A 24,142-nucleotide genomic window follows, 5' to 3' on the forward strand; every position below is an offset into this window, starting at 1 on the left:
TTCCACTGCTACTAAGGATTTGTATTTATGGAAAGGTAGTTTGAGTTCATTTGTGATCACCCATTAGAAAAAGGCATGGTCTGGGAAGATATATAAATAGCTAAAGGGTTGGAAGGAGCAACTGCTATTGGTTCCTCAAGTCCAGATGAGTTCAGGAAACTTATGCATTCACTTAAAATTTCTGTTCTGATTGATAAAATGTGAATCTCCAAATATGCATTTGAACTTTAATGTGCATTTAGTTCACAATTTCTAAACTTACTTTACTATAATTAAGAGAATAAAACAGTCTGGTTTTAATAGACCAAGTTTTGATCACAGTTCCACAAATATAAATCCATTGCAGCCATTGGATTACTTCAGATTTTGTCTGACAGAATGGTAGTATGTCAGAATAAATGGCAAGAGATGTGATTGTTCCTAGGGAGACCAGCCTTTAGTCAAGTACCTGCTTATTTCAATGTTTTCATTGCTTTGAGTGTTATCACTAACACCTTTAGCCACACATACAAACCTGTCACCCAGCACTGTGCCAGCTGCCTGTGTTTAAATCTCTTTTTAGTTAGCAACTTATCACTGAGAAATCCAGAGTTCATTGAATGATTTCCATGTTAATATTACTGGGGCAGTGTCTCAGCTTTCTCTGCAAATAAAGGATACAAAAGTGTATCCCTGGAGAAAGTTCAAAATGCTCTGCATCCCCTTGTAAAAATAAGACCATAAACTTACTCTGCTCTTTTTACTTTCTGACCCTTTCTGATGGTTATAAGAAAATCTGTTTCCTTGACATTCATTTTTTTTCTTGCTTATTCTTCCATGCCTTTATTGTTTATTAGCCACAAGTATATTTATATGTCCTCTTTTGTAATAATAGTCTATTTTATTTATCAAGCAAACACTTTTGTCCTTTTTCCAATTCTCTTATGTCCCTTTTTTCCTTTCATCTTTATCTCTCTTGGGTAATTAATTTTACTAAATAATTAATTCCCCTTAACATAATTTTTTAGCACTGAAATCTAGGTTAAAACAGTAAGAAAATGCTGCAATTTTGGTCCATGGCCTTTTATTTTATGAAATTAAATCAGCAATTTGGCCAAAACTGAGAAGGACTAAAAAGTTTGTCTTCTGCCAGAGTGACAACTTCACATTCTAATGAGTGGAACTGTTCTGAATTTTATATTTCTCCCTGTTTATCTCTATTTATTTGTAGTGACACAGTTGAATACCTTTCTTTTCTATCATTTCTAAGTGGCTTTGCTATGAAATTTGGATAATTTTTGCCCAAACTCTCAGCTACTGTGGGTCTTCAGCTTTCATCGGGGCAAAGACTAAATTCAATCCTGATGTTGCAATTTTATTTACCTTGTTTGCTAACATTCTAGAGCCACTAGAGAGCTTTGAGCAATTGCAGCAGGTTATTTTACTTCTAGCTGCTAAAACTCTGGAGGGAGAAACAGTAGCTATTCTGGTAGTAGATTTTCAGTGACTCCAGCTAAAAAAGCTGATGTGCTGTTTTCCCTTGAAGAAGAAATAACTGTTGCTGCTGAAGAAACAGTATCTCAATGTGGAAGGAATGGTTTTTGCCCTGTTGTGAACTTCCCACTTTTAAGGAGAATGACTAAGATGACTGTTGCAGCTGCAACAACATCTGGAGTCCTCAAATTACCTTGACACTAGTTAGCTGCATTTAGGTCTGAGTGCAGCACAGAAATACCATTGTTTGTCTTGATGTTTCTATTGTTCAATGAAGATTACCATTTATTTTAGGTTTTCCAGCTTCCCTTAATACTGCTGTCATGCTATGGTAACAGCAGAGACAGTAGTAATTTGTTTATATATGTATCCTGAAGAATCAGGAGTGATTGTGCTCCTCACTCTGAGAAAATCCAGAACGTAGTACTCCTTGACTGCTCAGACACCTGAAGGCATCTTTTACCCATGTTAGTTTATTGCTTTAACTTTCTCTAAGAAAAGGTAGAAAAGCACTGAGTAAAGAGTTCCATAAGGCTTCTGAACCACTAATTCTCAAGCAGTCATTGGTGGGTCACAACTTGGCTGCAGGATCTCACAGAAAGACTCTTTCAGAAAACTGTATGTTGGACAGCTGGAAAGACAGGGATGAGGTATTCGAAATGCTAAGAAAATATTTTATTCTTGTATGTATTTCTTGGGGGATTTGTGGTGGGGGGGGTGCAGAGGGAGGTGATGTGATAGAATTTCTGTGGAAACAAAGAGACCAGAAAATAAAAATGTCTTCTATGTATTTCCACGTGTTGTGCATGACAACAAAGTGGCATCATACCTGCCTTCACCTGAAGCCTTTGCAGGTCCTTACCACCTTTTCTTGTGCTCCTAGCAGGTTAAGGCTCCTGCAAACTCTGCTGTGTAATAACATGACTGACAAGGTTCTGACATGACTTCTCTATTCATGGAGAATGTTGGATAGAGTCACCCATGTCATTCAAATGGTAGCTACAGCTGCTTTTACAATGCCACCATTTCATGGCATTTTTGTGTCTTTTAAATAGTATGAAAAGGTACATAAGGGCTGTTGTCTGGGTTGAAATCACATCCTTGTTTCTTACATATTTTTGTAACAGAACAACATAATAGAAAGTTGCTCAATGTATTTTACTTGGAAATTGCAATTAAACAGAAGACTGTAAGGAGTCAGACCCCAAACCTAGTTTCAATACCATTTCCTCTAGCAAGTTTTACACATTACCTTTTCAACAGGTGGTGACAGGCAGTGCATTTCTGGGTGATTATAGCATGTGTCAGGTGGGGTTAACAGGCACAGGGCCAGAGGGAGAGTGAATAACTGTATGAGATGTACAGTAATTCCTTAGAAACGCAGTACCTTATTCCCTTCTGATTTCATAAAATTATTTTTATTAAACAATGTGATCCAAATCCTGAGGGGCACTAGACCTCTGATACTAATACTGAGTTGACCAGGAAACTTGTTGCCAAATTGGTCAGGAAATAGAGTGTTTACTTCAAGTCTATCCACCTACAAGAACCTCTCCCTGATGTGCTTATTGTATGCATGTCACTAGCCTTGGAATGATGAATGGTCCACATCTGGAGGCTAGGTCTTTAGATAATGGCATATTCTGATTAACACTGGCTAAAGAATGAGCTTTTAATTTAATCTGATATGTTGATATGGTAGGGTCAGTACATGACTGAAAATATAGTGAGAACCTTAATTTGGATGCTCTGAGAAACTGTATAAGTTGGAAAGGTCCTTTAGTCCATGTTGATTTTCTTGGCAGGATATATTAGACCATCTTCAGAAAATGGCAGTCAGGTCTTAGTTTCTGAGTGATGGGGTTTAAATCAGATCCTATGTGTTAGCCTCCTAGGTCAATTCAGCATTAACTGACTTGGCTTTTCATCAGTTAGAAAAAGAAATAAGGCTAGATCTTCCCATCAGATTGTTTTCAGTTATAACTCAGTGCCCACATTTCAGCTATTCATGTATAACAGCAGAAATTTTGCCCCACATATTTTAAAAATGTGTCAAGTTGATTTTATAGGCAGTAGCATTATAATAAACTTCTCCAAACTTAATCAAGCTTACTGATTTATTTGTATAGTCAATAGTAGTATCTGATTTTCATTCCAGCATGGATTAGAAACAAATTCCTCATACTTTGACTTATTTTTTTATCAGATGTCTTGTTTTCTAGCCAACCCCTTACTGAGTCTAGACTCAGATTTGGAGATATAATCATCTGTAACCTGTAACATCAGATGCATATATTGTATATCAGTTTAATCAGGCAACTTGATCAGATTTGGAAGAAGTTATTATGATAATAGTAATACCACATGCTCTATCAGCTTGGCAGATTTCACAGTATGTGGGACAGATTTTCACAGATAATTATTAGTCTGATTAGTCTATCTCCACAGAATCTTTTTTTAAGGGTTTTTAGTCTCCAGGAAAAAAGAAAAAAGTAAAAGCTCTCCAAACTTCATGGAGAATCCCCTCACCTCACAGATGAAGCAACAGCCTTTTTCAGGGAGATCTGAATCCAAGACTCTGAAATAGCACCTTGCTGTATGAAGTCCTACAGCTTCCCTCTTCTGGCTTCTGCCTTCTGATGCAGAACAACTACTTGCTCTTGAAAAACCAGGGAAGATCTCTGTTGAATGGATCATCTTGCAGCCTGTCTGGCTTCACTTAGTAAAGAATTTTCTAAATAGGAAGCAAAATAAAAAAAAAAAGAGGGGAAGGATAGCAGGACAGTGACAAAATTATTACTTGGGCCAGCTGTAAGAAGGGGCAGACGTTAAGGAAATGTAAGGAAACGGAGAAGAAAGGAAGGCACAGAGCAAGGAGCTAGTGAGAGCAGAGCTGAAAAACATCCTGCCTGTTTTGGGAATATCCGAAGGTCCCTGCTTTGACTTTGGCAGCTGAAATCTGTGGTTGAATATTTTCCCTCTGAATCCACATAACAGCACTTTAAAAGTTGTAAAAGATTCATCATTATTTTGTACATTACCGTGACCTTTCCTGGAGGGTGCAGAATAGCTAAAGTTTGATAATGCAAGTTACAAAAGAAATGCTATCCTTTTATTTTTGCCATTAATTAATTGAGAGGCAAGTTTGGGGGGGTTCTTCCTCCATATATTTTCTCTAAGAAACATTTTGCCTGGTGGTCAGTGCTGCCTTGTGTGGTGAAGGTATAAAAGCTCCTCCCTCATGAAGGACTAAGCAAATGCTATGGACTGTATGGCACATTTAGATACATCCGTATCTCAAGTGAGTTGAAAATACCATCTTACTGAGCATTGCAAGGTCACTTCTTCCTGTAGCAAGACAGGTTTGCAGTATTTGACTTTCAAAGAGGTATCCCATGTAGCCTTGAATATATATTGAGATTTAGTAATTTATGTTCTGTGTAACAGCTAAAGAGCAGCTAATTAAGAAAAACATATTACTGTAGACCTAACAGGCATGCAATAAAAACATCTATTACATAAATTGTTATTCCATAAAAATGTGTTCCTGAGAATATTGGTATTTATTTAACATACAATTACTGTCTAATTTAATATAAATTAAATGCCTGCTTGAGACATGTAATTTGAAGTGTTACTGAGCTTCCTTCTCCTGTATTAAAAGCAAGAAATCAGCAGCTAATGCCTGGAGGCCAAATGTACCATTTAAATTCAGGTACCTCAGCACTAACATTTGTAATTTCAGCCATTTGGAAAATGTTTTTCATAAGAATGTATTTGGCGTTAAAATCTCCTTTTCCCCCTCACTCAAGGCCATGTCCTGACGACTGAGTCAAGTCTCTGACTTCATCCAAATGAAGTTTTGATTGAATAAAAGGTTCTGAATTAAGAGCTGAGAATAAAATATGTTCTCTTATCATAGAATACAAACTTTGTAAAATATCCCAGCCCCTGCTAGTGCTGTAAGGGTAAATTATCATTTGACTCCTGTATGGACATATTTATTTAGGACATGTAGCCTGGTGACTCAGGAAGTTATGTAAAAACTGACCCAGTTAATTTTAGATGCTATTGTTGGAAAAATATCAATGAAAATTAATCAAATAGTCACGGAGGAGCCACAGGGAAGGAGCACGGAACACTGGTGGGTAGAATTTTGGCAGAGATCATTGCAACAGTTTTAATGAGAGGAAAACACATTGTCAAGTAAATTAGAGAGTAATGACATGATTAAATGGTAAATAATAGTTAAATACATGCTTGGAGGTCCAGGACAGAGACTGTGGAGGTTTTGTGTTTTGCATGTATTCCTCTCCAGGCTGCTCTTAGCATCCAGAGGAGCTCACCAGAGCTCTGCCTGTAATTTAGGGTTGGGTTGCTGCTTTTAAGTTACTGAAGCCAAAAGAGCTGTCAGGGCCCCGCTGCTGAGGCTGAAAAAGCTGATGCTTTCTCCATAACTCTAAAGCTTCTCCAGCCTTTTGGTTGTTGATGTGTCCTTGTTCCTTCACCAGCCATCTCCAGTGAGCAAGGGCCGGCACCATGGCTTTGTTCAGCTTGCCATCATCCACGATAACTGCACAGGGGACATCTGCTCTCCTTATGCACAGTGGGGGAGAGAGAAAGGGTCTCTCTTCTGCTGAGGCAGGTTTAGTCCCCACTAACTGGATGTTTGCACATTTGCTGGCAAGGAAATTGAGTTGCATATATGACTGTTTATGCAAACACAGAATACTGTGGTGCTGGCTGAAGCTCACCCCATCCATATGTTCCTTTCCTTGTCTGCTGAGAAAAGGATGCAAAAAGAATAATGTTCACAAGTTGTCTTCATTCTCAAATGCTTCTTTTGCAAAATGGGAAGCTGTCCATACAAACTCTGACTGGTTAGCTTTACTTCAAGCGCACATAACACAACACACGACTCTCTAAGGAGCCTGTCAGAGGGGAACTGGCCTGGATAAGAGGTATTTTACCTGCCTTCTGCTTGCCACTGTCCATTTTAGGTTATCAAAGTAAGGATACCTCAAAAACAACAAAAGAAAACTGAAATAACTCTGGATTCACTCTTTATAGGGTTTTTATATATATTTTTGGTTTTCAGTAAGTCCAGGTAGAGTACGGTTGCTCCATTGACTTTGGTTGAATGAGGTTTCAGAAACCTCATCCATGCCATTCCTTGCTGCTTAGCAAAACTAAAAAGAGTGTGGGGGGAGCTTGTCTGTTACAAACAGAAAAAAAAACCCAGGGTCCTTATTGGGGCATCAGTCCACTAAGAGATGAATCACTTCCTTAGATGGTAATTCAAGTGATCAGCACACTGCGTCCTTCAATAACCACCTAACAGCTTGCTCATTAGTCTAATAGAATAATAATTTTCTCTCTTTCCACCTTCCTACACTAGAATAATTTCTTACAAAAGTCTGAAAATTGTATCTCCTCCAATAATAGTACTGCAGGACAGGAAGAGGTATAATTAAAAATTACACATTATGTTTTTGGTTTGAAATTTTGTATTTTTACTTCAAAGATTGGCAAATAACAGCTCATGTACAGATTATCTGTCCAACGCATAACATGGTTTATAATGGTTATGGTCTTAATCTAGTCTCCTCTGCTTGGATGTATATTTTAAACCTTGGGGTTTTTTGTGAGGAAAATATAAAACACCTGGTGAGTAGGAATTTCAGAATTACTTAATAGTGTTTTATTTCTTGTGGAAATCAAAGGTTAATCATAATATTTAATAGGATGATAGCAAATTAATATTAAATGCATTTGCAAGTTCTACCCAGGATACCCAAATGTTGGATCTGCTGATGAAGCAAGTTGTTTCATCTGTTGATGAAACTTTTAATGTTTAAATTACAGAAATTATGAACATAATAATTGGCACAAAACCATCCTCACAATTTCTGGACACACTGCATGAGCCTAATTTTTAAAAATGCTGCACTTCTCTGAAATGCAAAATCACTGAGCACATTTACAAGAAGATTTCAGCAGGTACAGTACAAGGGCCAAGAACTGCTGCTGATTTATAAATATTCATGTGAGTTGGAAGGCCCAGATTCAAAATACTTGTCTGACTCCTTTCTCACCTTAAGTTGGCCAGTGCTTGATCTCCTTATATCAGGGGAGATGATGGATTATCTTAATGGTGCTTGTTACTATTTTCTTCTTGTTTTCATTAATTATTTGGCATGAACTACAGCCCATCTTAAAACTATTACTTCACTGGGATTCCTTTCTTTCCATTTTCTTACTTCTTCACTCCAGGGGATTTCCTTGAGGAAGCTAACGTCTTTCCTAGGTTGCTGCAGTGACACAGGATCCAAGTTTCTTTGTTAAGAATTTCCATAACTCATTCAGTCACTGGCGATGTTGGTATTGTTGACTAAAGTTATTTCTTCACTTTCTAGCAAGCCACCTTTACTTTCTCATGGCAGTTATACTGAAGAAAGGCCCCATCATGTTAATTTGGGTTGAAACAGTTTATCCTGTTACCATGATCTCTGTTTGGAAAGATGCTTTCTGTGTAGCTCATTGTATTGTGATTCAACTCGGGGTGATTATTATAGCACTGATACTAGGAAAGTCATCAGGAAACCAGGCAGACAAACTAATATTGTAACAATGGCGGTGGGTTATATTATGTATGGTTGTCTAAATGAAGAAAAGGCCTAGCAAGAGCCTTTACATTTATTGCCCTACAAACCTCAGAAGATTACGATGTGGAGATAGCAATATTTGCAGTAATACAAAATTCTCCAGTGTGCAGGGGAAACATGGTAGAGCTTTCCCTTCACAGAATCTGTGTAACACAAAGTATAACATCATCTTAAAAGTGCTGTTGGATTCTTCACACACTCCAAGGGTGAATTATAGATGTGGGGAGCCTGTGCCTATTCATTCTTCTTCATTTCCTGTAAATGTTCTATCTTTGAGTCACTTTACACTGTTGGCACTCTCTTCTTATGGATCTAAAGATCTGCATATGTAACATGCAGACAGAAATAATTTCTGTAGGTAAAAGACAGCATAAATTGGCTAAAGATCAATAGTTACCCTCATTCCACTCCTTCCTTCACTTTTATCATCTTTGTCTAAATTTGTTGGGGTTTTTTTGTGGGGAGAGAGGTTGTTGAGGGGTTTTTTTTTTTTTTTTTTTTTTTTTTTTTTTTTTTTTTCCAGGAGGGAAGGCTGAGTTTAAATGGGAGTTCAAGGTTTTATTTTTTATTCAGCCCTTTATGTGATTGGAACCATGGTGCAGTTACTTTGCTAGTATTTGGGTACAGAGAAGATTGGGTGGTGGCTCAAGGAAACAGTATTTCACCTCAGGTGTTTCTATGATCATCTATCTATATGTTAAGTGGCAAGTAGAGGAATTTTTTTTGTTTTGGGGGTTTTATGTCTGTACAGCTAATCCAGATTTGATATAGTATAAGTTCCTTTTCCAAAAAGAGTCAGACATATGCTTAACAAAGATGTCCATTTTACATCCCAAGAAGAAAACAGAACTAAACATGAGTTTGGAAAATTTTTCTGGAAAATATTCTTGTAATATTCACAGTTTTAATTTTTAGGAGTCTTCTTCACTGGAACACAGTAAAAAGATGCTGATTTTCCTGTCTTTATAGAACTCCAGAGTTTAGCAGGTACCTTGTAATGCTTTATTTAAGGAAATGAAATGCACCGGAATGAGTAGTGATGACCATCAATAGACCAACTAGTACAAATCAAGGGAAAAAATTAAGAATAAGATGTGATGTTTATTTAACATCAATAGTTTCAAGTCTTTATTTATGATTTCTTACTTGAAAGAGATTAAACAAAAACAATAGCTGTCCTAGGAAACGACCACAAATTTTTTTCCAAAAATCTTCACTCCAAATTGACATATTTCATGAAAGTTTTCTTGTCATTAAAAATGTAATAAATTAACTTTACTTGAATCACAGATGAAAACTTTGCGGTAATGTCTGTGTAGTTACAGATCACCACAGAAAATGGAGTACCATCATTTTTGGCTATGGTGCAGAGTTTCTTAGAGTACTCTTGGTCAGGAGTGAGTGATGCTGGTAGAGATAGCTTCGAAGTTCTAAACAATTTTGACTTATTCCAAACCCCTGAATTAAAGTTTAGTGCTGCTTCTAAAAACACTTCAAAATTGAGCTAAGAGGTAACATATGTTTCCACTATCTCTCAGTCCATGATTTTATATAATTCTCAAACCTCAAATATGAAAAAAGAAGTAATTTTTAAATAAAAAACCCTTCATCATCCCATTTGGAAAGCACAGTTATTTTTAATTATAGCACCGTAGTTTAACTACAAATATTATTTGTCGTATCAATGCCATAAGTGACCAAGTCAAACCTCTGTAAATAACATGGCTATATATCACACTGATATGTAAATAGGAAGAGAATCCAAGGTGACAATGGTTAACAAAGGTAAGAAGAGAGACATCATTGTGTTTCAACTAATCTCCAGCAATGAGGGATCAGCATGAGGGATATTATCTCACACATGCCTCATAAAAAATTCCGTATACCAACTCCAAATCATCTGGTGAGGGCTATGGTCAGAAACAGGATACTGGACTAAGTATATCCTATGCTCCTTATACAGTATTCCAGAGCTTTCTACATTCTTGTGCAGCAGATGTGAAGCATGCCTGTGATGCCTGTTCTGCTTTAATTGTTTTCACTCCTGTGTTTGAATACCAGGTTTTGGTCACCTAACCAAGCAATTGCTGAAGCTGGCAGATGGCCGCGTGGTGCTGGCACTGGAGGGAGGACATGACCTCACTGCCATCTGTGATGCCTCTGAAGCCTGTATAAATGCCCTCCTAGGAAATGAGGTAAAGCATAAATCATAGCAGGTGGAGAGAATGAGCAAAGTTTGCTTAAGCTGCTATCTTTGATATTCTTTTAGTAGCAATCGTGTCAGTCCTTTTTTTGTTTGATATAAAAACCATGGAATTTGAATATGCCTTAGAAATGAACAGGCCTCGTTGCATAAACACCTCTAAATTAGATGATTATACTAATTCTTTAGTTTATGCCTAAATTATTCCCAGTTCTGAGTAATATTTAAAACCTCCAAATTGCTTTTAGTGATGTGCTGAATACCAGACTTGACATCATCACTTTGTAGTGATTGGTGCACATATCATCTACTAGGAATGGACCTTTTAGGCATTTGTCATGGGAAAAAAATGTCTTTTTCAAGGTAACTGATAATCTCAGGAACTGGATATTGCAAACGTACATATTTTACAGTATTTTGACACTTCACTTCTGAAACATTAATAAAAATGTGTACAAGATTAAAATTAAATTATAAATGAGGATTCAGGTTGATCTATATGCAGTTGAAATGGAGTTTCCAAGAGTTATCAAACACTGTATATGTTAAGAACTTTTGAGAGGAGACTATAGGACTAAGTAAATATGAATATGTGCTATTTATGTATAGAAATGCAAGATAAGGATTCTTACTACTGAAAATATTTCTTCTGTCCATCAAAAAAATCTTTTATCCTATAAATATAGTGAGAAGAAAAAAAATGCTGAAGGTGTAGCCAAAATAATTTATGAAAGGACAAAAGCCTTTACCATAAATTGCGTATTTTGCAAGATCTTGTTATAAAGTGGAGTGTGCCACTTTGTTTCCCCCTCAGGGGAAGTCTTAATAGCTATATAATCTCTTCAATCAAATGTATTACTGCCAAATTGCAGGCTAGTTTGCCAGTTCCCTTCCACTTCAAGGCTTCCTACCTATGTGAATAAGGTGAAGTAACGTGTCTTCTGATGGATGTTGGGTAGAAGAATTTTTTTAAGTGTTCTTTTAAACCTTTGCTTTTCATCTTTTTGACACATCAACAATGCTTATTATTTTTTACATTATACATACAATGAATTAAGTGCTAGTTTTTTTCAAAAATATTCTCAGAAATGTTAAACAAACAACCAAAAAAAAAGAAGATAAAGGTTTCAATAAGTTTTATCTACTGTCACCTTTGACAAAACCCATAAGGAAAGTTTTCCAGTATGGTGGTGCATGCTACTAAAAAAGCTGCTTAGCTCAGTGTTAGTTCTTTTATTTAGGTATTGAAATATTAATTACATAACCCAGTTTGAGGCATTTCAAAATCTTATTAATGCAGCATTGCCTTCCTGATCAGCTGCCATTCCAGGGCACTTGAATTGATATTTCTGTTGTCATCTTCCCTGTGACAGTAACTTACAACACCAATGGCTTTTAATAGCATTTCTAAACCCATTCCCTGAATTTTTCACCCTTGTGGGACTAATGTGAATGGTTCTATGCTGATGGTGTGATGTATCCTCCTCTGTGTAGGTGCCTGGGTCCCTCTATCCAGTTATGACCATCTGGTGGTGCTACCCATTTATGGAAATTGCCTTATTTTGTTTTTCCGCTGTATCAAACCCAACTACTATTTCTGCTATCACTGAATGAGGATGAATACTAAAACTCACATGCAGTAATTCACTTGTAAAAGAAGATAATCCTTAATAACTTGAAACATCTCAGGCAGTAAGCATTTTTCTCATGTCCTTTTGCTAACAACATTGTCTTCCGGGACATGCATCAAGTGGTTGGCGCAGCAGAATCTCAAAGACAAAATATGCTATGGCTGTGAAGAAAAGTACTCCAGAGAGGATGTTGCTAGCAAGAGTACCACAAGAACCCAGCATCAGCTAAAAAGAATAAGTAAAGGTATTGCCAAGGAACAGACACTAATGAGAAAGTCTGGTGCCTAGTTAGCAGTTAGAAATAGATTTATGAAAATATGCACCACATGGCCCACAGCATATACATACACTACTTGATTTCAGCATACTATTCATGAACTTGCACAGCAAACTCCAACCGCATTCTGCCAAGGATGAAATCTTTTTTTTCTTTAAACAACCAATTACTATAATTTGAAGATGCATTCCTCTCTGAATGCAATTCTTTACAGGTGATTAATAGGATAATTATAACTTATTATCTGCCTTTCACTTTTACAAATAATGATCTATGATGCACCCCTAGTTTAAAAACTTTAGCAAGATTAACTTCAGTTCTAAACACGACACATGCATTTGAACTCAAATTAGAAAGGTTGGGAAAGGCCTTTGTGAGGTACCCTGCAGTTTGTCAGATGTATTTATTCATGTGCTGAGGATTAGAATTCATAAACATTTTGCAGAGCTTTTTGAAAACTTTTTCTTTTCTTTTGTTTTTTTTGGCTAGGACTTTTCAATACAGAAATCCACTGCTTCATGTGTCCTATTACCAACAGAATAACACTTAAAAAAAATTCTAAAACTAGACACAACTTTCAACTTGCAGCAAATGCTGGTCTGATATGTTACCTAAGAGGTAACATTAAATTTACAAGGGCAAAATGGCTTCTTTTGTTAGTTTCTCTCAGAGAACCAAGAAGGAAAACAGGTTGACATCCAAAATAGATATATTTTTATTTATACAAGTTTTATGGTGTAGTGATTTGTTAAGTAAGATAACTTCTCATTCTTCTCTTAGAAAAAAAGTGAGTGAAAGCACTAGGAATGTAGTACTCTATCAAATTAATCTTCTTTAAATAATTTGAGCATGGAAGGACTGGTATAAGTTATAGAGAATTTGGAGGAGATCCACACCCTTTCTGACAGCAACTGGAAAGAAGGCAAGACCCCTATGGTATCTGAAATGGCTCAGTTTGATGTGGTTGTGAGTACCTTCTTAAATAATAAACAAACTAAAAAGGAAATTAAATAATTAAGGATAAACTTCATAAAGATCAATTTTTAATTAGAAAGTTTATATGTAAAAGCACTTTTAAAACATTTTGGTATCTTAGGTTTTCCTCTCAGTGCTTCTGTTTACAAGCAGAAAGTTTCCATGTCACTCTGAGAAAAATCCATTTGACCATTTGCAGACCTAATTAGAATCACTGTAGGTTATCTCCTTGGAAGGAAATCTTCCTAAGAGGTGAGAAGAGATTAAGCAGCTGGGTTCCCTTGAAATCCAAAATGTAAACATGGAAAACCTTCTGGAAGGTGAAAAGGCAAGATGACCATCAGTTGCCTTAAAATATCCCTGAATTTTCTCAACATAATTTGAGAACCAGTCCATTAGAAGAGCATCTGTAAAAACAAAGGAAAAGATGGATTCAGATAATTCCAAAAGAATCATTGCTTTTAAGCCTTTCTAAGATTATGATATGCATGCTGAAAATTAAATTCTTTCACTTATTGTGACAATCTTTAAACGATTCTACAGTTTTTCACACATTAGTTGTATATATTTAAACATCATTTTTAAAGTGTATATAGATATACATATTACTTAAATTAAGAAAGCTGCTGAATATTAAGATTTATACTTTATTCCAATAAGTCTGTGGAAAATTTGGTTGAATATTGAGATTTTCCCCAAAAATCTTCATTGTGGAGTATGGAAATTCCACCCTATTTTGCCCATCCTAGCTTTGGTGCTATAAAGAGCTCTGCTGTGACCTTTAGACCCTGGTGGTGATGAGTAATGCTGCTCTAGACATGTAAGTAAGAGTATGTGTTCTGCTTTCTTTCCTCCACATTATTTTTGAAGAGGCATTACTTGAATTTAAGAAATCCTTGGGCATGGGGTTTCCTTGAGTCCAGTATGCTAAATCCTACATTTTATTTCCAACATAACTGCATTCATATAGGGGTTCTTCTGCAGCCAGAAAGAGTAGGAAAGTATTATTTCAAGCACAAAACTCTGAATCAAAACATAAGGATTTAGCTCTTTGTTCACCCCATCCCCTTTAAAGCATCCAGGTGTGATATCTCCATGGGACACAGAAGTCAGTCGAACATCATGGTCCCTCTGATCCGCCTGCAGGTTTGGGCAGCGTCTCAGCTCCTGTGGCCCAGCAGTTTTCTGTGGTGTGTAACAAGTGATAATTAGTCACAGATGGGGTCATGCTCTTCTTTGCACAGAGGAAGCAGGGAAGTGCAGTCCGCAGTGCCTCTGCCCAGCGGGACCCTGCAGCAAAGGCGCAGAGAGGATGCGCGTCTGTTCTCATGGACTCTGGCGGCCAAGGCTGAATTTGGCCCCAAGTGTGAAAACATTTTTAAGTGACTAAATTTAACATCTTCTAGTAAATATTCTTCTGGCTTGAATTTCAGTCTGAAGCAGAATTGTACAAAACATTGGGATTGGTTGGCTCCCAAGCATGCTTGAAAACTTACACCGGACAATTTTCTTGCAGAGTGTGAAGTATGTGCTTCTTTCTTGCAATCTGTTGAGCTGGCATTTGGGAGGGGAGGGTAATTTAAGTGGAAAGCTTGTATTCTGCAGCTTTCCTGCTGATGATGAAAAGTTGGCATTTTCTCCTTTGTGGAATTCAGTGTCAGTCTGGGGCTGCCTGCCAGCTCAGTGAGCTCTGCCAAGAGGGCATTAAAAGGGGTTATTTACCAGGACAGGTAAGCATTTCTCTCTCCGAAATGAAAATATTCATAGAAGTGAATATGGCCTTGGATCAATTTTAAATTGCATGGTAAACTTGCTCACAATCTCACATCCTCATTGTTAATCTGACTCTAATGCTAGAAAAAAATTAACACAGGGTCTAAAATACCTGTCAACTGCTGCTTGCATAAACCAAGAGTCTAGAAATAGAGATCTGGATGGGATAGGAAACTGGAGCAATGCTTGTGCCAGAGGTCAGTATGGTGACATCCAAGTTCCCAAGGTGAGCAGTGCTAGTCAGGAAGTGGTTTGGCCAAGGAAACAGAGAATATTCTGGTTTCAAAGTTACATAATTCCAAGATATTGATTGACTTTCAGGGACTGACAGGTACTAATGACCCCAATGACTCTTTGTGTCTTTGAGCTTATTCCCTGATGAAATCTGATTTGTTTATTTACTGCATTGTAAACCTTGATCACAAAAACACATGCCTGAAGTTCTTACATGTAAACAGAGAGTGCAGAAGCTCTAAAAAAATGCTAATATAAGAACACATATATAAGAGGACCTGTGAGATCTTTGACCTTGCTCTTCTGTAATCATAGGCAGCATTAAGAGCCACAAAGCTCAGTCTTTATGTTGATAGGTTTTTACATGGTAGAACCAAGAAAGGAGGTTTGTGATTCTTCCCCCTGCAGCCCTGGCATCCCTGAGGAGCCTGCCTGCCTCCTCCCCTTCCTCCGCTTCTGGCAGGCTCTTCATGCTCCATGCCTTCTGCTTACACTTGCCTCACTTGTCAGTAATCTCTAACTGCACTCTGCAACACTCTTCAGTGAAGCTAATCTTGGTACTTTAAAGCATGACAGTGCTAAAGACAACATGGATATTTCTAGAATTTTCAGCTCAATACAGACTGCTGTAGTTTCAGATTCTCAGCACGTTCCCAAGGATCAATTAAGATCCCTTTCTGGGCATATGAAATTTCCATCATTAATTCCTTCTTCAAACATTTGTTGATATGCCTCTGGCAAATTTTGGCATACCAAGTGATTTTTTGCCCATTTACATTGTTTTTCCTGTTTTGAAAATGATTTTGTGGACTCAGTTTCTACATTAATCTTCTGCTTTGGACACAAAAGCCTGATTCAGCCATGTAAAAGCTTTGAAAATGTGACCCTTTGTGTCTGGTCCAAACTGTCTCTCCAGTGGTTTGGTTATTTCTGCAGACTTGAGCTGTTCTTCTCTGAAAGATTTCTTTCCTGATGGTGTTTTTCCAGTGCTCTTTTCAGCTTCTTTTCTGTTAGCCTCCGGATTTAATAGCCTTCATGATCTGAATGCCCATAAGTGTAGGAGGGAAGGCGATTATGCCATATATGCCAGGTGTAGAGTAATTTCATTTGTTCAGTATTGGGTCTAACTGTTGATATTTTCCAGAGACACCTCTATGTATACAGTTGTATGCAACCACTGGATAGCTGCCAAAAGAATCCTCCTTTTGAATGCAGGCAGTCTCATTTCAAAGGGTATAGAAATAGCTGCTATAACCCACTGGCTTTATTTCTGCAGTGATTTTGTAATGGAACTTCATTTTGGGCTATGCAGGATAAATGATGTAATGAATTCACTCGTGGAGCCTGATAAAATTTCTCTGATATGGAAGAAAGTCCAAGGTCTGTTGGGCTGTACTTAAAGATGAGGAGACAGAAAGGCTAAGGAGCCTGCCTCAGCCAAGCTTGGAATATAAAATGAAAGTTTTGTGGAAAAAAGAGTTAAGGAAATGATCAAACATGCCCGTTATACTCACTGTTAGTAGTGCTAACAGATGGAGTAATGATTGGGATAGATGTTGGATGTTTTACCCTTTTTCATTTTTTAAGGATTCATCAGCTTATTCTGATTTTTAAAAACACATGTGCCATTTCTAAATATTCACCTATGAATAGGAGATATGTCTAGATATTCAAATGCAGCCTACTTATTTTAAGAAAATTTCTATACTGATTAATAAAGAAGTGGTTTTGATTTATTAGGAAAATCAAACCTTTTGGATTTTGGCTCTTGCAAAAATCCAGCTTTAAAGAGGGCAACAAAATACCCATCTTTTAATAGAAAATCTCCTCTAACTGTCTCTACATCATTTGTTCCCATCTTAATAATTAGTACAAAGCGTTTGCATGTGATTAGTACAAAAGGTCTACCTAAAAATCTTATACTCAAAGGGAAAACCAAGACACAGTTCTCACATATTGCAGTCTGGCAATTCCATACCTTTTACTATTATTCCTACTGCTATGGCCTGGAGCTATTTTGTTCTGTTTCAGCGAAGTGAATTGGTCATCAAAGCCTTAGGAATTCGGAAATGGATGAAACAGAACCTTAAACTATTTTTTGCTGCCCCTTATGTGTTCCTGCGCCCAGTATGACGAAAGAGAACTTCGGGGTTTTGTATTCTTCCAGGCCAAATGATAGATTATTTTAAACAGAAAATGACTAGTGATAAAGCAAGTGCTATTTATCTGCATCAGTCAAGGTATGGATTATTAAGGTTATTATATGGATTATTGTTTTAAAACCTGTAAAGTTTGATCTGTTGGTTGGCATTTTCATAAATACAGTTTTCCCCCAGGCACCTGAAAGAGTTACCAAATAGAGCCACCTATGCAGATAATAAAGTAGGTGTGGTTCAAGGATTGCTGAAGTATCTGAAATATTATTTGTATTGTAATTGCTGTCTTTGTGCTAATCCACAATACATACTAGACAGGAACAATCTTTCTTTGCACTTTGTTAACCAAGTAACACTGGGACCCAGTCAGGTTCAACCAGCACTTCTCTGCATGCTTGATCACTGAGCAGAATGGACTGATTTATGCTATGTGAAAACAAAACATAGTGCTATTGTTTCTAGCCAGAAGAAAATCTTCCAGCTGCAATCCCATATGGGCTTCTAAGGAAATAATGACATGAACAGCCCTATTCATTATAGTTACCAAGACTCCAAAGGACTAGTGATATTTGCAATGTCTTTATTGCTGACAGGCATTCACTGCTGATTGTAGTGGCAGGATCCCAGAAGTTTTGGGATTTGTAGCTGAGCTTGCTTAAAATAGCACCACTGAGGGAGTATCCACACTGCAGTTACTTCCCACTGTGTGTGCTTGGATCAAAGTTGATTTTATCTAGCTGGTGAGTAGCCATGCAGCGGTAGCAACCTGGAGGACAGTATATGATGGCTACTGAACCATTAACTTTGCAAAGGAAGCTCCTTGGGTGGGCTTCACTTGACCTAGCTCAAAATAGACCCAGGCACACTTAAGAAAGGAGTTTTGTCTGCAGTACAGATGTCCCCTGTCAACGATGGCTGAACTTCCTTAGCTTTAGAGAGAAGAGATTGGTACTGATATTGCTCTTTATTGTCCACCTTGGCACAGTTGCTACTCCTCAGGACGCAAGCCTGCACACTGAGCCATGGTAGTTTACGTGGGGAAGCAGAAGAGTTTCAGGACTCTTAGCACAGTTCAAGGAGAATATAGTTATTACAGTGCAAGGAGAAGCATTTAGCCCAAACAATTTTTTAATTTTTTCCTAGGAGAAAATGTGTGGAGGATGGACAAAAAGCAGATGTAGGTGACATTCAAAATACAGTTTATTTTTTATATTTATCCAGTGCATGGTAAAAATAACTATGCAGTAAATGAACACTTCTTTCAGCTAGTGCTGAACTACTCAAAGAATGTACAATTAAAACTAGGAAATGAAAATGCAGCTAATTCTGTAAAAAACTTACTTAGGGAAATTTACTTCTAAACTGCATGACCATTTTTTTTATTTACTACTTTATTTGAAATTAATGTTAAGCTAGTAAAAGCAGCTGTGTTTTATGGTTTTCCCCTATAAACCTTAAAATGTAAAAGATGGTTAGATGAAATAACACCAGAAAAATAAGATAATAGAGTGCACACTTTGGTTCCAGTGTAGCTTCAGCAAGGTTTTATTTGGAGTGCCCAGCTGCATATACAGACACAGTGGAATTTGGTTTGTGAGGAACCTACAAAAATTACACAAATAACTAGCATTTTTTAATGAATAATACACAGACATGCACCTGCTTCAGAGACTCCATAGATTAGTCTTGCAGCCAATAGAAAAGCCCCTTGGAATTCAATTACATGGCTGGAAAACAGAAAACAAAATCATGACTATACATTTAGAACTGATACCAGCAACATATTAACCAGTTCTTGGGCTGAGCTTTTCCTGAGGATTAGATCATTTCGGTTTGTTTTATGTCCCTGTGGCTTATTGAATATTTATATTATTCTATTCTGTTCTTTCAGCTGGAGCCTCTCCCGGAAGATATTGTGCACCAAATCCCCAATATGAATGCAATAGCTTCTTTAAAAAAGACCACTGAAATTCAAAGTATGTTTCTCAGTTTGAATTGGTGGGTTAGTGGGCTTGGGGTTATTTTTTATTAATAATTAATGTCATAGACATTATTGTTTCAGAGAAAAGAGTGGGAAAATGTTTTATGTATAAATTGACATGCTGCGTCTAATATTTATGTACTATATATATATGCTTTTATTTTTATTTCTTCAGCATCTCTTTGTTTCTGCCACATATTTAAAAGGTAACCCATTAAAATAATTTGAACATTTCTGATTCCTGAAAATTCCCAAATCTTTTCATTCCAAAGCAGTTTGGATGAAATAGATGTTTGTCAGTGAGGGACAGTACAGACAGGTAAATTAGAGCTCTAAAGAATAGTTTGTCAGATTCTGTTTTTGCAGCCCTTTACAAGGTACTCACTTAGAGATTCACATGAGCTAAAAAGCTCCAATTGGGCACTGATCTATGGAACAGTGCTAAAATATATATTATTTTATTGTTTCTGAAACAGAGAAACATTATTGTTTCACTTGTGGGCTTTGACCCCAACCCTTAACTACCCAGATGCTTTAGAGCATTTACTCACTGAAGAACTTTATGCCATCGATTGCTTCAGTCCAACTGAGCATACATCCCTTAAATTCTCTAATCTTCTTGTCTCTGCCATTTTACTGAGCCAGTGGGAGCTTCCTGACTTCTACTGTTTGCTGGCTCCTTTAGAATAACAAATGAATAACAAATGTTTTCCTTCATTTGAGATGAACCGCAAGTAGCTGGGATTCATCTATGTAAAATAAATGCAATTTTTAAAAGGGACACCATGTCCAATTCACTGCTCATGCAGTACTTCTCCATTTGATTTTAGTTGCAAGGTGACAAAGAAAATGCATTGTAGGTATATAATTCATGCATATCCAGTAGACACCTAAATATGGAAAAGCTCTAATTAAATCAGCTGTATGTAATGTGTTCCAATAAGTCCTTGTGCTGAGGGGTATGTCTCTGGGTAGCTCATGAGTTAAAATTCCCTGTTAATAATCTGTTAATGATCTGGAAGGAGTCAGCAGGTTAAGGAGATTTGTGTACTGTGCAAGATAGAACAGATTTGCAAATGATAATAAGGGCAAAATGCCACACGCAGACCACAGACACAAGGAAAAGAGATGCAATTCTGTTTGAAATAAAATGTGAATGTAATGGAAAATGCATCTGAAACAAAAAAAAGGGTGAATTGAGAAACAGACAAACAGAAGAGTAGGAATACACACAATTGATGGCTGTTGAGAGAGAAGTGGATTTAGGAAGAAATATACAGTGTAAATCTGAGAACATAGTCCAGAGCTCTGCAGAATGACTCAATTTTAACACAATTAGGTTTCAGCTGAACTGGTGCAGTCCAGTGGGCTGTTCTGAAACTTTTGTCAGGCTGCTCAGGGTTTAGACTCATTTAAATACAGCATTCTGCCTTTTCTTGCAACTACCTAAAAAGTTACATTTACCTCATTTTGTCTGGAGAGAGTCCAAGTATTTGGAAAGAATATGCTTTGATGACAGAAAGGAGTCCTGAGGAAGTTCAGTGCAGCTTTGTGATGTATATTTAGATCTAAGAGAAGCAAGTACCTGTCCAACATTTTAGAGAGTTAGGCAGGCTGGAGAGCATTAGTCTGTTGGTCTGTTGAGTAGCACCTCAGGAAGTACTGAGAAAGCTTGGTTTGTTTGGATCATGGCATTGACTTTGGATATTTGGTTTGGATTTCTATGGTCCAGTATTCACAATTAATATTATCAACATTTTATACCAAATAAGCCCCTCCTGTGTGTTTTTTTTTGCAAAACCTTGAAGCTACAATACTTAGAAACTGAGACAACTTTTTTTCTAACTAGAATAGAATTTCCAGAAATGTTTTGTATTGACAGTTTTGTATTGACAAAACTCCTCTGAAAATGTAACAAGTTTGGAATTAGTCATTTCCACACACATGTAACAGGCTATTGCTAAACAATCCTGTTTTAGCAGAATTCCAATCCCAAACATTGTTTTCAAGCAAGCCGCAGTACAGCATATTCAAATCTTTGAAAGGCAATTACAAATGCCTATAGGAGTGACAGAAACATTCCCTCTTATTATTTCCAATTTATTGAGTTAGTGCTCAAACAAATCTTTGAGGGAGGCTTAAGCACATTTTCATGCTGAAAGCCAAAGCATACCTAGAAGACTGTTTTGGCTTGTTTTCTCCTTGCAATCCATGATTGCTCAGGTTTTGTATGAATGAAACCAACAGTATGCTTCATTCTTTCCCTTGAGCTCCACCAAGTTCTTCTCAATGACTGTAACGGCGCTGGTAGAATTTCACATTCCAGTAGAGCACAGTAGAAATGGCATTTTCAGAGACTGGAGTGATTTGAGGCCAATACTTTTTGACTTCTTTTAATTGTCAATTCACAGCTCCTAACAAAGCTCCTTGGCAGCTGTATGCTGTGATTGGCTCCCCATTCCATAACTCTTTGCCTGCAAGTCTTTTGGCCAAACATGCATTCAAGGCCTGTATGTTTTACATGCAGCAAATAAATGTTGTCCTGGATAAAAAGAAGCTTGCAAAGCTCTTCTGCTTACCCAAGCAGAAGAGCTTACATTTTTCTGATTTTAAGGAAAAACCTATCATTGTTTTCCACAGAGCATCACAGAGCCCTCTTTTCATGAGGCACCTGCTGCTACCTGGATGCTATTTCTAATTGTGACTGCTTAAACATTTCCCCCAAAAACCACAAACACTCTGCCAGGTAGTTCCTTTCTCCAGGACCCTCCACTGCAGTACATAGGCTGCCACCTGCCTCCTGGCCTGACTCTGCTCCCTCTGTGGCTGCAGCCCCTCTCATAACACAGCTCTCAGTGTGGGGAAACAAAGAACACCACCAATCACCTGGGAGTCAAGGGCCGTTAAATGGGTGCAGAGAGCCCACTAATATGCTTGAATTGGCCCTGAGTTTTAATGTTACAAGAAAGTCAGGATTCAGGGGGCAGCTGGTGTGCAAGCCTGTGTGTGTGAATGAACGAATGTGATGTAGCAATCCTCACTGATGCTGTTTTATTGTTGCTGCAGGAGAGCAACACAGTGGTAGCTGGGTACTAATATTTTATTTTATGAATAAAAGCCCTTGAAAACTCCAGCAGTGAACATGGGTTCATTTCTTTTATAGGCAAGAGGGGGTATTATTCCCATGCCAACAGATTTGATTTTCTTGCACATCTGTTTCTGCAACAAAAGCCCCACCCACTCTGTGAACATTTAGCTCATAAATTATAGGGTTTGATTTGGGTGTATATTGCAAAGACTGACTTTTGTACGTAGGATCTGTGAGAACACTGTGGAATGCTCATATAACTTTTTTGTTTGTTTTTAGTGTATTTTTTAATGAATAGAGAATATGGTCTCTGAGCACAGTAATAATAGAGAATATTTTTGTCTTGTTTTTATAAAATTTGCCAGGCTCCAATCATTGAGCCTACTGTTATGTACATAACTTTTTAGCTCTGTCTTTCATGTTTTTGGAGCAAAGCCAACCTCCTAACACTTAATCTCAACTTTGTAGGATACTTAATACACTTTACATTTTATCCCCAGAAGGTCCCTGTTATTTAAAGATTCTGCTAACTACTCAAACGTGCACACTATTAGAGTTCAAAGAAACACTCCGGCCATGCTCACTTGTTGTTCTTGAAGATTGACTTGGGCTTTCATCTTGCAATGATGTTTTTGAATAAAGACATTTTCAGACTTTATTGACAGCTGCTTTCTCACTGGAGGGAAAAGTTCATCCTTCCAAAAGCCTGAAACTGTGTTGAGAGTTGTGTTACCAAAGAGGGAGTTTTCAACAGCCTTTCTGCAGCACAGGCAGCACCACTTCTGGCCTGGCCTCCCAGCTGTCAAAGCCTCCAGCTACCCTCTGGATAAGCACCTCAGCTCAGCCTGCTGCCCAGCTGCCAAAATCCTCCTTTTAGTCCTTGGAAAGGTCCCCTGCTTGATCGGCTCTCTTTCACAGCTGTTGAAACCCTCTGTCTAATTCTCAGATAAGTACCCTGATCCAACCTCTGCAGCAGCTGCTGAAAGCTTCTTGCTAAACACTGAGTAAGCTCTGGTCCAGAGCTCCCAGACTTCCCAAAGCTCCTAATCCCCAGGTGTCATCCACCTGGCAATTAGTGAGTGCTCAGTGTTTTACTGGACTGTTAAGAAATATGTATGTAAATTTGTACTTATTCATGTGGTTTCCAATAATCAAACAGTTTCTTAATAGCCGTGCTGCTACTTCTTAATAGCAGATCATTTTATGTGTTTAGGATGAGTCACCTGCCATTATTCTTTGCATTGCTTGATGAGCTTCTTCTGTTGCAGGCAGAAATCTGAAAATACTAATGCTTTTATTCCACTGCTGTATTTTTACATAGCAGACCAGAAAGCTCTATCCCTTATGATACCTGGCTGCTTTCCAGCAGCAGCCAGTTCATATATGAAAGTTTTAACTAAATTATTGTTCTAGTATACGCCCTGAGGTTGGAGGAGAAAGAACATCCAGGACTAACAAACCTGATTGTTCTGGCAACACCACTTCAGTCTGGGCTGGCATTTCTGACTTCTTTCCTTTTCAAGACAGTGCTGTGTGAGCACTTTGTACAACAATGTACATTTTTTACATTTTGCTGTCTCTGCATCAACTGTGTGCCATATCAGAACTTCTACTTATTAACTCTGCTCTGAACTCCCATCACTATGTGTAGATAAAGCCAATAGCCTTCCTGACAATCTGTGTTCA

The 24,142-nt window shown here is 37.6% G+C and overlaps 1 protein-coding gene across 12 annotated transcripts in view; it reads left to right on the forward strand.

Annotated features, from left to right (window-relative positions):
* The window catches only part of HDAC9 (histone deacetylase 9), a 457,669-nt gene that overhangs the window by 417,658 nt on the left and 15,869 nt on the right, over window positions 1–24,142 (forward strand). For all 12 annotated transcript variants that reach the window (XM_074536959.1, XM_074536953.1, XM_074537003.1 and 9 more), the window contains 2 exons: window positions 10,200–10,333; window positions 19,279–19,363. In XM_074536959.1, coding sequence (XP_074393060.1) covers window positions 10,200–10,333; window positions 19,279–19,363 — 219 coding nt within the window. The remainder of the gene's footprint in view (window positions 1–10,199; window positions 10,334–19,278; window positions 19,364–24,142) is intronic.

This window comes from Zonotrichia albicollis, chromosome 1 (assembly GCF_047830755.1).
Source record: "Zonotrichia albicollis isolate bZonAlb1 chromosome 1, bZonAlb1.hap1, whole genome shotgun sequence".
NCBI lineage: Eukaryota > Metazoa > Chordata > Aves > Passeriformes > Passerellidae > Zonotrichia > Zonotrichia albicollis.